Source organism: Ipomoea nil, unplaced genomic scaffold (genome assembly GCF_001879475.1).
Source record: "Ipomoea nil cultivar Tokyo-kokei standard unplaced genomic scaffold, Asagao_1.1 scaffold1576, whole genome shotgun sequence".
Lineage (NCBI taxonomy): Eukaryota > Viridiplantae > Streptophyta > Magnoliopsida > Solanales > Convolvulaceae > Ipomoea > Ipomoea nil.
The window spans coordinates 5,136,181-5,148,745 of NW_017618004.1; the positions used below are offsets into that span (position 1 = coordinate 5,136,181).

The 12,565-nt window shown below is 34.6% G+C and overlaps 2 protein-coding genes across 2 annotated transcripts; one reads left to right on the top strand and one right to left on the bottom strand.

Moving 5' to 3' along the window:
• The first annotated feature begins 4,100 nt into the window (after window positions 1–4,100).
• On the top strand, window positions 4,101–5,436 carry LOC109190600 (protein PHOSPHATE STARVATION RESPONSE 1-like). Its single transcript, XM_019341119.1, has 3 exons — window positions 4,101–4,254; window positions 4,936–4,990; window positions 5,070–5,436. Exons 1-3 carry the CDS (start codon window positions 4,160–4,162, stop codon window positions 5,268–5,270), a joined length of 351 nt encoding a protein of 116 aa, XP_019196664.1. The 5' UTR covers window positions 4,101–4,159; the 3' UTR covers window positions 5,271–5,436.
• Window positions 5,437–5,717: 281 nt separating this feature from the next.
• On the bottom strand, window positions 5,718–6,406 carry LOC109190599 (histone H2B). The gene has a single exon (XM_019341117.1). The coding sequence runs from the start codon at window positions 6,309–6,311 to the stop codon at window positions 5,868–5,870; it is 444 nt and encodes a 147-aa protein (XP_019196662.1). The 5' UTR covers window positions 6,312–6,406; the 3' UTR covers window positions 5,718–5,867.
• Between the last annotated feature and the right edge of the window lie 6,159 nt (window positions 6,407–12,565).

Genomic DNA, 12,565 nt, shown 5'->3' on the forward strand with positions numbered 1-12,565 from the left:
AAGTAGACATGCAGGTCTTGCAGGCATCAATAGCATAACCAATATATGATCTGGGCGGGACCCCTGATGAAGATAGATAGCACTGTAACGTATGACAATCCGTGTAAATCTGGATGGCCTGTTCACCACGCTCTTGTAGCCAAGATAAAGCTTCTTTGTACGCGAACGCCTTGGCCATGAATGGAGAGAAACAACTCGGTAAAGGGGCACTGTACGCCGCAACGTACCCTCCGTCGGCATCTAACAGTACTGCTCCTACCGAGGCAGAGTTCACGGCGTGGTAATATCCGGCATCCACAAAACATTTCATTAGCCGTATGTCGGCAGCATTCACCGTAGCAGCAGTAGGCTCCGACAGTGGTGGCAGCAGCAGCGTTGTTGGCGTTATTAACGTATTTCAATTTTCCTAACTTTCACGTTTCTCTGGATGGATAGGTGGCTGAACCTCCGGTTAGAAATTTGGATAATGAGGATTCTCCTTAAGGATGAAAAACGACAAATATGTCAACAATTTATGTTTGTTATGTTATTTTTTATTATTTTTACTCCTACAATTTATTTTGTATGAAATTTCTATTACGTCGATATATAAAATGGAATATTCCTAACATATTTCATACATATTCCATGCAAGAGATATAGAAAATTATGTATTACTATAATAATTAAATTAAATATGGTAATTACTGTGTACAGATTGTGTAATTCAAACTAATTACTCAATTGAATAAAATCAATTTTAACGTGTTACCATACATATTACATATTTGTTTATGGTAATTAATCAATTAGTTAATAAAATTTATTATGTGTGAAGTTTAGTTGACTAAAATTTAATTAATTATATAAATTATATATTCAAAACCATGTGTATATAATTACTCTATATATATTTTATAAATATTTTGTGTTTGACTAATTAGTTATGGAAATAAAGAATATTATAAAATTAAATTAATTATAGAAATTATATATACATAATCGTGTATATATAATTATTATACTCTATATATATTTCATGTATAACTAATTAGTTATGGAAAGCCAGAATATTAAGGTAATTAATTAATTAATTAGTTTATAATATATAGATTATTAAATATGGTAATCACCGTGTACAGCTTTTTAATAATTTGTGATTCCAAATCCTCCTAAGAATCAGGATTACCGTGAATTAAAAATCAGTGTAAATTCTTCCCTTTATTCAATATTATTCTTATTCTGATTTCTTCCCATACTTTCTTACTAAACTGTGTACATTGTTACATTGTTTTGTACTTATATATTAAATATTTTCTTAAAGTGTATATATATATATATATATATATATATATATATATATATTTTCTATGCGCTAGGATAATGCCCAATATTTATTTTTAAATAAGTATTTCAAAGTATATCAATGCAATATTATATAGAAGATGTTCATGCATAGGTAAATAAATGTTGAGTTTGTTCATGCATATTTGTGTACTTTAATCTCCCCATATTATCCTCTGATGGGATACTCTTAATCCAAAACAATCTAATTATTACATAGGCAGGCCCATTAGCCATTCTTATTTCATAATTGTAAGTTCATAATGTTAGAGTTCTGTGTTCATAATTTCATAATTGCATAACTGTACATTCATAACGGCATAACTGTACATTCATAATCCAAAAAAAAAATAACGCCGTTAACGGCAAAACACGCGCGATTTTTCTTTTTTTAAACTAAATGACGCGTTGTTTTTTAAAACGACGTCGTTTTAGGCCCGTGTCCACAATGGGGGTCCAGGGCATAATTTGCCTGCAAATTATCCAATAGTTATGCTGTGCAACCGTGTGCACCATACATGGTATACACGGTTGCAAAACAACGTCGTTTTGACTAAAAACGTGTGTCTTATTTTTTTAAAAAAAATTTAGTTTCGATTCCCCTCAACAGCATTATTGTGGATATATAGTTCTGAATTATTGTTGATATATAGTTATGAATTTGTGGATATATAGTTATGAATTTGTGGATATATAGTTATGAATTTATGGATATTTAGTTCATTCATTGTGGATATTTAGTTCATTCATTGTGGATGTTTAGTTCATTCATTGTGGATGTTTAGTTCATTCATTGTGGATATTTAGTTCATCCATTTTGGATTTGTGTTATTCATTCACTGTGAATATATAGTTATGAATTTGTGGATATATAATTCAAATTATGCAAATAAAAAAATGCTATTGTCGGGAATCGAACCTAAATTTTTTTTATTTTTTATTTTTAAAGTGGAACGCGCGTTTTTAGTCAAGACGACGTCGTTTTTGCAACCGTGTGCACCATGTTGCACAGCATAATTTGCGCAAATTATCAGCAATTATACTGTGGATCATAGTCCAAAACGGCAGACACTATAATGTATCTTAATTGACACTGTCTCACGTATTATTTTTATTATTATATTATCAAATGAAATTGCAATTGAATTGAAATGAAACTTTAGTTGTGTTGAAATGAAACTGCAGTGTATACAAAATGAAACTGAATTACAATTTCACATATTTGAGTATATATTGTCCAATGAAACTGTAGTTATATCAAAATGATATTGTAGTTGTGTTGAAATGAAACTACAGTGTATATTTGATACTTGGACCACAATGCATTGTGGACCGCGGTCCACAGTATAATTTTCCGCAAATTATGCTGTGGACCCGGGTCCAAAACGTCATTGTTTTGCTTCAAAACAACGCTGTTTAAATATTTTTTTTTTGCCTCCTTCCTTGCAGTTAAGTTGCTATCTGTGTTCAGAATTCGTTCCTCTATATTTACAATTTTAGAACTCTATATTCGCAATTTTAGAACTGAATATTCACAATTTTAGATTTCAATATACAAATTTACAGAACTCAATATTCCAATTGTAGAACTCTATATTCATAATTTTTGAACTCTATATTCGTAATTTTTGAACTGAATAATCACAATTTTAGATCTTAATATACAAAATCGCAGAACTCCTTATTCACAGTTATATCAATAATATAACACAATTTTTGAATCTATATTCATAATTTTTGAACTTTATATTCACCAAAAAAATAAACAAAAAACGAAAAAAATCATTAATTGAAAAAACGATACCACTAACGACACTATTATTCTAGACGTTTTGGACCTGGATCCATGACATAACAGTTGTGCAAAATGAGTCTAGGCCTAAATTTTTCCATTAATCGGAACAACCAAACGTCAATCATGCAACACCACTGATAAACTACAATCGTTATGCGTTGGACCCGTGTCCAGCATGCTTGCTGGACACGGGTAACAGTGCCGTTAGGCACCGTTATCTTTTTTTTTTTTTTTTTTTTTTTTTAATTTCAGATCGTTTCATTGTAATAGTATATGTTCATAATTTTATTACTATATGTTAATAACTATACATTCATAACTCCATAACTGTACGTTCATAACTCTATAACTGTACATTCATAACTCCATAACTGTACATTCATAACTCCATAACTGTATATTCATAACTCCATAATTGTACATTCATAATTTTCGAAGCTCTATGTTCACAATTTTAGAGCTCTATGTTCATAATTTTATCACTATATGTTCATAATTGTAAGTTCATAATGTTAGAGCTCTTTGTTCATAATTCGATCAATAACTGTACATTCATAATTCCATACTGTAGATTCATAATCTCATAACTGTAGATTCATAACTCCATAACTGTAGATTCATAACTCCATAACTGTACATTCATAATCTTCGAAGCTCTATATCCACAATTTTAAAGCTCCATGGTCATAATTTTATCACTATATATGTTCATAATTATAAGTTCATAATGTTAGAGCTCTGTGTTCATAATTTCATAATTGTATAACTGTATATTCATAACGGCATAACTGTACATTCATAACGGCATAACTGTACATTCATAATCAAAAAAAAAAAATAACGCCGTTAACGGCAAAACGCGCGCGAAATTTTTTTTTTTTAACTAAATGACGCGTTTTTTTTAAAAAACGACGTCGTTTTGGGCCCGTGTCCACAATTCAATGTGGACACGGGTCCAGGGCATAATTTGCCGATAAACTAGCCCTCTTGTAGTGGTGAAAGCCTGAAAACAAGGACCAAAATCAAGCCCAATAAGATTTAATGGCGGAATTGAAGCAGAATTCATGTGCCGCTGACGAGCAACACAACGAATCCGCGCCTCGTATTCATTCCACCGTCGCCTTCTCCTTCCCAAGGTCCGCCTTTCACTCCCACTCCTTTATTTCTCTTGTTATGATGTAATTAGTGTTCTACGACTGGATCTGCTTCGGAATTTTAACGTCTTTCGTTTTAGTGAACATTTGAATTTAGATCCGAATTTTGATGTGCGTTTTTTTAATCTGTTGTGTTTATGAAAATTTGATCGATTAATGGTTGATTGATTTGCCAGTAATTGTAATTTTGCAATAGAGTTTTTCACCTTTTGGTCTCACGATTATAGTATCACTATTAAGATTGATCCGTAACTTTCAAATCTTATAATCTCAATCCACTAAATGATCCTTCTGATTCATTTTCCGTCAATTTTTCATCGCGAAAAAATTAACCCTTTCGGGTCAGGATGAAATGGACATTTACATTGCTGATTGCTTGTCCTGTTATTCTCTGATCAAAGTGCGTAAAACTCAAACAAAATAAAACAAAAAAAAAAAAAAAAACAATTGCCAGAGGAACCCAAATCTTCTCAATTAGGAAAGATGGTTGCCACTCTTTCTGGACGATTGTTGAAGCAATGATGAAAGCTTGGGTTAAAAATGGAGCAAGATGATTTCCATTTTCCACTGCTGAACCCAGTAAATGGGACTCGGCTTAAGCTTTGCTGAATTGCATCTTTGGTTCTCTCCATTGCCTCAACATTTCTTTGTTTTTGTTGGCAGGACTATGGGCATTACGGAAGCACAACTTCAGAAGCAGCTTCGCGAGCAACTCGAGGTATGTGAAGGTGTAAACCAAACCTGGGGGTTTCCTCCTTTTCCGTTTTACTGCTAATATAGGCGCTAATTCCCCCCAGATACAAAGAAAATTGCAATTGCGGATTGAAGAACTAGGGAAGTACTTTGAAATGGTTGAAAAAACGGGGAAAGAACAAAAGGCATCGTCACCTGCATCTGATGAACCCCCTTTCTCCCCGCCCGCCAGAGGACAGGACTCCCCTCCAAATGACTATCAAGAACTCGCAGACCAGGTTTTTATGGCATTATCAAAGCTGTGATTTATGTGCATTGGTGTTTCTGCACCTGTAGTTAGAGACTTAGAGCTATTCTTCTCCTTAGTTAGAGACTTAGAGCTAAGCTCAGTGTTTAGGGGAAGGGAATCACCATTCTTGAATCCTTGAAATAACTGTCAATTGCAAGAAAAGAGGAATCCTTCAATGTCTACAGGAATGTCTGCAAATTGAATCTGCAATAAAGGAGTAATACACCATCCAACATTGACAGTCTTAGTGAGGAAAATAAAATAAATAAAAAAACAATTGCAAGAGGAACCCTAATCTGCTCTCATCTTCTCATCAAATCAATTGTATATAAAAACAAGAATCAGACCTCTTGGAAGGTGAGAACAGGCTTAAGACTCATAAAATCAGCTAGCTTTTGATGTCATCATCCATGGAAAGAGGACTAATAGGGTTCAACTAGAACAGAGCAAAAAAGGCATAAACTTAAAATGCAAAGAAACACTGATTCATTGATTCAATAGGGTTCCATACAATAGACTACAGTCCATAGCAGAGATAAATCGAAACGACTTTATATCTACAACAAAACCTAATTCAAACCAGGAACAATTGGAAACCCTAATTTTCAACATCCTAAGAGCTGGTGAACTTAGTGACGGCCTTGGTGCCTTCAGAGACGGCGTGCTTGGCTAGCTCTCCAGGGAGGACAAGTCTCACGGCGGTCTGAATCTCACGGGAAGTGATGGTCGGCTTCTTGTTGTACCGAGCCAAACGAGAGGCCTCCTGGGCGAGCTTCTCGAAGATGTCGTTGATGAAGCTGTTCATGATCCCCATGGCCTTGCTGGAGATTCCAATGTCCGGATGAACCTGCTTCAGCACCTTGAAGATGTAGATCTTGTAGGTCTCAGTCGACTTCTTCGTCCTCTTCTTCTTCTTGTCTCCGGCCGCTGCTGCGCCGTCCTTTGGGAGCTTCTTGCCGGCCTTCGGCTTCTTCTCCGCCGGAGCCTTCTCGGCTGCGGCAGCCTTCTCCGCCGCGGGCTTCTTCTCAGCCGGCTTCTTTTCCGCCTTAGGGGCCATTGGTTTTTGAGAAAGAGAGAAAAAGAGAGAGAGATTGGGAGTTAGATAAAGTGAATCTGACTCTGCGTACAAGTGCGATGAAATTAAGTGTTAAGGGGGGTTTGGTTATATAGTGGTTAGGGTCTCTCCATTGATTGGTCAATCTAATGCGTTGCGGATCCTGAATGTGAGCCGTCGATGGTTTCACCAATGAAGGGCGGATATTAGATGAAAATGAAACGCGGACTAACTTTCAGTGGCAAATTTGAAATTCGGAATTCGATATCCCTCGAAATTTTGGAGAGTATTGAACTTTTGGCGGTAACTTAAAAGTGGGGAGCCAAATGGCCCATAAGATGGTCCATCTATGGATTCCCACCGCGGGCCAATATTAATGCAAGAAAACAAATGGGCTTACTAGAGTAAAAGAATAGCAAAGGTTTTTTTTGTTTTTTTTTTTTTTTGTTTTTTTTGGAAGAAGAAATACCAAAGGGGGTTATCACATATCAAAGTTTAAGTAGAAAAGTTTCAATTCATTATGTGTGTATGATATTTTTTTTCTTAATTCATGTAATCATGTGTTCAATGATTCTTAATGTGAAAGTTATTTTAATATTTATTTCATAATATGACACTTAGTCATGGCAATGGAGTGAGACAAGAGCAGGGAATGTGGTTTCGTTCCCTGTCCTCGCATATATAGGCTTGTGAAAAATCTGGTGGATAGGATGTACAGGTTTAATTTAACACAACACATAAAAACAATTTCATAGATCTCTTAGTTGACATGGTATCACAGCTCGAGAGAGGGAGTGTGGTGGTGGATTGAGGTTGGAACACTGAGGCGATCATCGAAGAAGGAGTTGCGCAGCCACTAGAGTAGCCACGCGCCACTGCTGACATCACACGTCAGTATATGTGAAGATTTCTAACAATGGTTTGTACTCTCAAGTCTCAAGTCTACCTTATTGATTCAAGCCTATTAAGGTATGATGCGTTGAAGCTTTTTGTTGGTTTAACATATGTTATTGTGGACAAATGAATTTGTCAATTTTTTGGGGTTAAAAGTGGCATAATGAAGAAATATAAATGTTGTCTCAACCCCGTCTAAGTTAGTTGATGTGGTGCTTGCATCCAACAGATATAATTTTGGAGAATAGAAGTTTGTGGTTAAAGTTAATTTGAAGTGTATGAGTAAAGGTGACCACTTGATAAAAGAACGTCCCACGCTAATGAAGCAAAAGAATATGATAATGAAATATAAAGTCCTATTTTGTCAATAATTGCAATGAGAGGAAAATAATATTGTCAATGCAACACTGTCAAACTGTGAAACATATATGGGAATTGGTTAATAAATGGTTTAGTGGAACGAGTAATTTGAGCAAATTATATGATTGAGTTGTCTCAAGAAGTTTATTATTCTAGTAGAAAAGGACGAAACCTAGGAGGTTATTACTATTATGACTTCAAGAATACAAGTGAAGCTTTCTGTGCTGCTATGCAAATTACCAATGATGTCAATAAAATGAAAGAGCAACGTGATAAATTGATTGTCTTCCAAAAAAAAAAAAAAAAAATCATAAATTGCTTGTTTTTAGATGGATATATGGATTGTACAAAGAGTATGGCATTCTAAGATCTCATGTGATGGGGAATAAGGAATTGGAGTCATTGGATCATACATTCTCTACGATACAAAATGCATCAGGGAATATTAATGAAATGTCAGTGGAGAGTGTGTTTATGTCACAGGGTAGTAACGTTGAAGCAAAAGCTCTTGTATCACAAGGAAGCGGTGGTAATGAAAGTTATGACTATCAAGATAAAAGTGGCGGCCATTACCTATGACATATTGGGAAAGGCCGTGGAAGACGCAGAGTACTAAAGAAATGTTTTAATTATCGCGAGATGGGTCACAGCCACCTAGACAACAAGCGTTGCTAATGATACTTCTACATCAAGTGGTTATACTATGGTTATAATTGATGAAGAACTTACCATGTTTAATCATGAAAACATTTTCTTCCGTGTTTCCATCAAATCAAATGTCTTACTCAACAACGTTTGTCCAACCAGGTAATCATGTTACATGTGTTTCTTCATCGTCTTACTAGTAGGTCATTGATTTAGGGGCTAGTGAGCATATGACAGGTAACCTAAGTGTCTTTACTACATACTTACCCTATATTCGTGGTACTACAGTCACGCTAGCAGATGTGCATGGTATTTCCCTTTTGGATAAGGGTAGTGCCATTACAACCCGTTTATTACCCATTTCTTCTGTGCTATATCTTCCAAAGTTTCCCTCCAATTTACACTCTGTTAGCCAGATTACCCGAACTCTAAATTGTTTCGTGCCATTTTCCCTGTTTGTTTTAAGATCTTTTGACGAATAATATTATTGGTAAATAGAATGAGGCTGGTGATTTGTATGTGTTAGAACAGTTGTTCCCTGTTGAGGTTACGTCTACTGGTTTGTTGGGTAACACTTATCATTTTCAGTTACATTGTCGATATAGTCACTCACATTTGTTAACTTTGAAGAAGTTGCGCCTTGATCTAAAGTATTTATCTGTCCTGTAAGTCATGTGAGTTTGCCAAACATTATATTTCTTATTTTTTCGCGTGTTAATACCAGGATTTGTGTCCGGTGACATAAAAAAGTGATTTTTGAAATACTTTGTAACCTTTGTGGACGATTTCTCTAATTTGAAATTTGATTTTTTTTTTTAAATATACATAGTATAGTTAATTGTTAATTGCATCTACATTTGTCACTCACAACATATTCACTCAATGTTATGACATGTTTTAATAGGTTTATAAATATGTATTTGTTGTATTGCAAGTTTGTTTGCATGCCTTTAGCTCGTGAAGAACAGTAAGAACAAGAAGAAGAGTAGAGACAAAATAGATGCTTTCTTATTCCTTTATACCACACCCCTGATCATTACATTAGAATGACATATATATAATAACAAGTGTAACGGAATACAATAATGGAGACATAAAGGAAACCGTTACACAATAATGTCCACAATCATTACTATTTATAACACTCCCCCTTGGACATTATTTGTTGATGATCTAGCCTCGTTAAAAACTTTCTAGGAAAACCCTGTGGGAAAAACCTAGACAAGAAAAGAGTACAATAGAAAATATATTCATGCCTCATTAAAAACTTCACTAGGAAAACCACGTGGGAAAAACCTAGTTGAAGAAAAGAGTACATGATATATATAAAAACATATATTGTATTTGGTCGCCTCATTAAAAACCTTAACTTAAGAAAACCCTGTGGGAAAAACTTAGTTAAGGGAAAAAGAGTACAACCATAAGCCTTCAGGGCGCAAACCGCATAATCTTCAGGATTTTGGGGTTTGTCCATTTAAGCAATTATTTTGCAACTTTTCCTCATTGTCATTACTATATCATACTCATGCCTCGTTAAAAACCACACTAGAAAACCCAATGGGAGAAAACTAGTGAGGAAAAGAGTACATGATATTTATGTATTTATGTGTTGCAAATAGTGCGCAATTGTTAGTCTTTTATGACTTAATCTTCAGGATTTTACGTTCAATGTTCAATCTTCCGGATTGATTCGAGTAAATGTACTTCCAGTCTCCCCCTGAAGATAACAATCTTCAAGTTCTACATATATTTCAAATTTTGAAGAGATGGATTGGACAAATCTTATGGATTGTCACTTAGAGTAGTGTACAATAATCTTATGGCTCTTCTAGAGCTAATATAACATTTGTGCAACACAAGTGTTATTGTCCTCATTTTGAACATTTAGGGAAATTCATTGTATAACCAGTTTGGACTTGGCATTGCGGGGATCAAACAAAACAGCCAGTACCCAAGTAGCCTATTAAAACCGTATCATGGTTTCTTACATAAATGTCATGTCTTTGTATCTCGAAGATACCGGAGGATATGTTAATCATTATTCAAGTACTTCATTTGTAGGGGGAGCACTAGATTTTGCTAGCAATTTTATCGCAAATATGTTGCGGTTATGGAACTTCTGGTTCTATAATGGTGCTCCAATGATAATGAAGTAAGGGACTTCGAGTCCAAAAAGGTTCCTTATCTACTTCAAGAGATTATTAGGCAACCGTTAGTTTGATAAAAACATGACACTTATATGCATATAGACATATGAAAAAGCATTTTTAGATGTAGGCTGACTGGTGTATATAAAAAAAAACTGTAAAGAAAAACTCGATCTTCAAGTCGAGATAATACTTATAGCTTTCACAAGCTTTTTGTTTCAAAAGTCTCAGTCTTTAAATATGAACTGACATCATCAAGCTCTTTATATCTTTCATTGATGTTTACACCATCAATCTTGACTGAGATAATAAATAATAAATAAGTTCATTATCAACCCTTTATCGAGCACACAATGGTACATATTATTCCTTCAATGAGGATATTAACTCCATTCGCAACCCTTTAAAGAGTAGATAATGACACATAATAATACTTAAAAATGAGAATTATGAATCCATCAGGGATTTCTCAAGATAAATTTAACTGCATATCTAAATTTATTATTCTGCCAATTGTATTATGTAGCGGAACTTAATGCCATTTACCGTGGGAGATTATATTTGATTAAAATCAATTAAGGGTCTCTGCGTGAACCCATAGGCTACAAACTCGCTTTATCATCTCATTATTCTTATTTCTCTTTCATGCACACACCCATTTGTAACCTTCAGGGTTAACATCAAATGGTGTATTGTTATAAAGAGAATTTATTCATTTTAGCGAGTCGAGCTATGCCTTAATTGCTCCTTTATATATTAAATAGTCATGGCACTTCTGGTGCCTAACTCTGGATCCAGATTATATAACGAGCAATTTGTAATAGCAATTGTGTTGTCGACAACTATAACTTTTTTGTAAAACTCCCATATTTGTAAAAGTAATGGCAATTTCTAAAACAACCAGATTCTAAACATTTCCCAAAGATATTTTGATCTGGTCGTTCCGCATCCCTAGTATTACGTTTGTTTGGTGCACCTATAAGTCTTACCAGGGTTTTTCGTCATCTGGACGAATGTCTGCAGGACATAATTATTCAAACTATTTCAAGAGTGACAATATTTCTTTACTAGATCTAGTATTATGATTCATATCTCTTTCACCGATAGGTCTCCTACACTTCTGGTGTCAAGGAGTATCGATAGATATGTTTGGTCCAAGGATATAGGACCTAGTCACTTCTTTTATGATCATTATGATCAATAGATGTATTCGGCAGATTATTTGCTAAAATCGCAAATAGATTATCTTTTGAACTTCCAGTTCAATCTAACTAGTACATGGATTTAAATAATGAAGATGTTTTTATCCTTATGAAATTTCTTGGCATTCCAAAAAGCTACGGAGTAGTATATTATCTCCCCCTAATGCCGAGAAACAATCTTCATTAGGAATGCAGTCAACGTACCCAATTATATGTATTGATCCCCTATCATGGGCTTTCTGTATTTAATCAATAGACGGAGGTTTCTTTGATAGCCTTTTTAGAGGTACGTTGTGGTGGTGATATAAAATAGACTGCGCAAATAAAATAACGCAGATAGGAAAATGTTACTTCTGAAACCACGTACTAGGTGAAAAAGGGGGTATAGCAATCCTTGAGGGATTGATTTGTGATATGCATTGAGTTAGACTTGGATAAAAAGAATTTGACTCGTAGTAACGTCAAACAATCCTTCGGGGATTGATGGGATAGGTTGACCATTTTTGGTCAAGAATTCATTGTCAAGATTCATCCTAAAAGGATGACTTAGAGAATTAAAATCCTTAATCTACCTTCTGGGCAAATAAATATACAAAATAATGAGGGCTATAAATTTAAATATCATATGCCCAAATCTCATGTCAAAAAGTTTCTATAGCAGAAACTAGCACTGTAAACATGTCATAGCCTTTAACTATTATCACATGCAAGCTAAGGTTTAGCAACGACAGGTGCAACCTAACCATATTAAGAATTCATGCTATTTTCCCACTTATAAGTTGGGTGATAAATCTCAATAGCTATGGCCTATAGCAAATCATAAATTGCCAACAAGATAAATAACAAAATCTCTTATGTGAACATAATCAAGAGATTATATGCTAAATGTTGTCAATTAAAGAGAAGCACATGCAACATGTGATATAATTGTCCCTTATGTCTTGGACACCAAACACTCAATTGAGTCATGCACATCCATTAAATAAAGAATATCATGTTTGGTACACAC

Bases quoted from the DNA above. Each gene is read 5' to 3' on its own strand.
- LOC109190600 (XM_019341119.1), top strand. From the start codon at position 4,160: ATGGCGGAATTGAAGCAGAATTCATGTGCCGCTGACGAGCAACACAAC. The intron at 4,255-4,935 runs GTCCGCCTTTCA...TTTTGTTGGCAG, and splicing joins GTCGCCTTCTCCTTCCCAAG to GACTATGGGCATTACGGAAG. The intron at 4,991-5,069 runs GTATGTGAAGGT...AATTCCCCCCAG, and splicing joins AGCTTCGCGAGCAACTCGAG to ATACAAAGAAAATTGCAATT.
- LOC109190599 (XM_019341117.1), bottom strand. From the start codon at position 6,311: ATGGCCCCTAAGGCGGAAAAGAAGCCGGCTGAGAAGAAGCCCGCGGCG.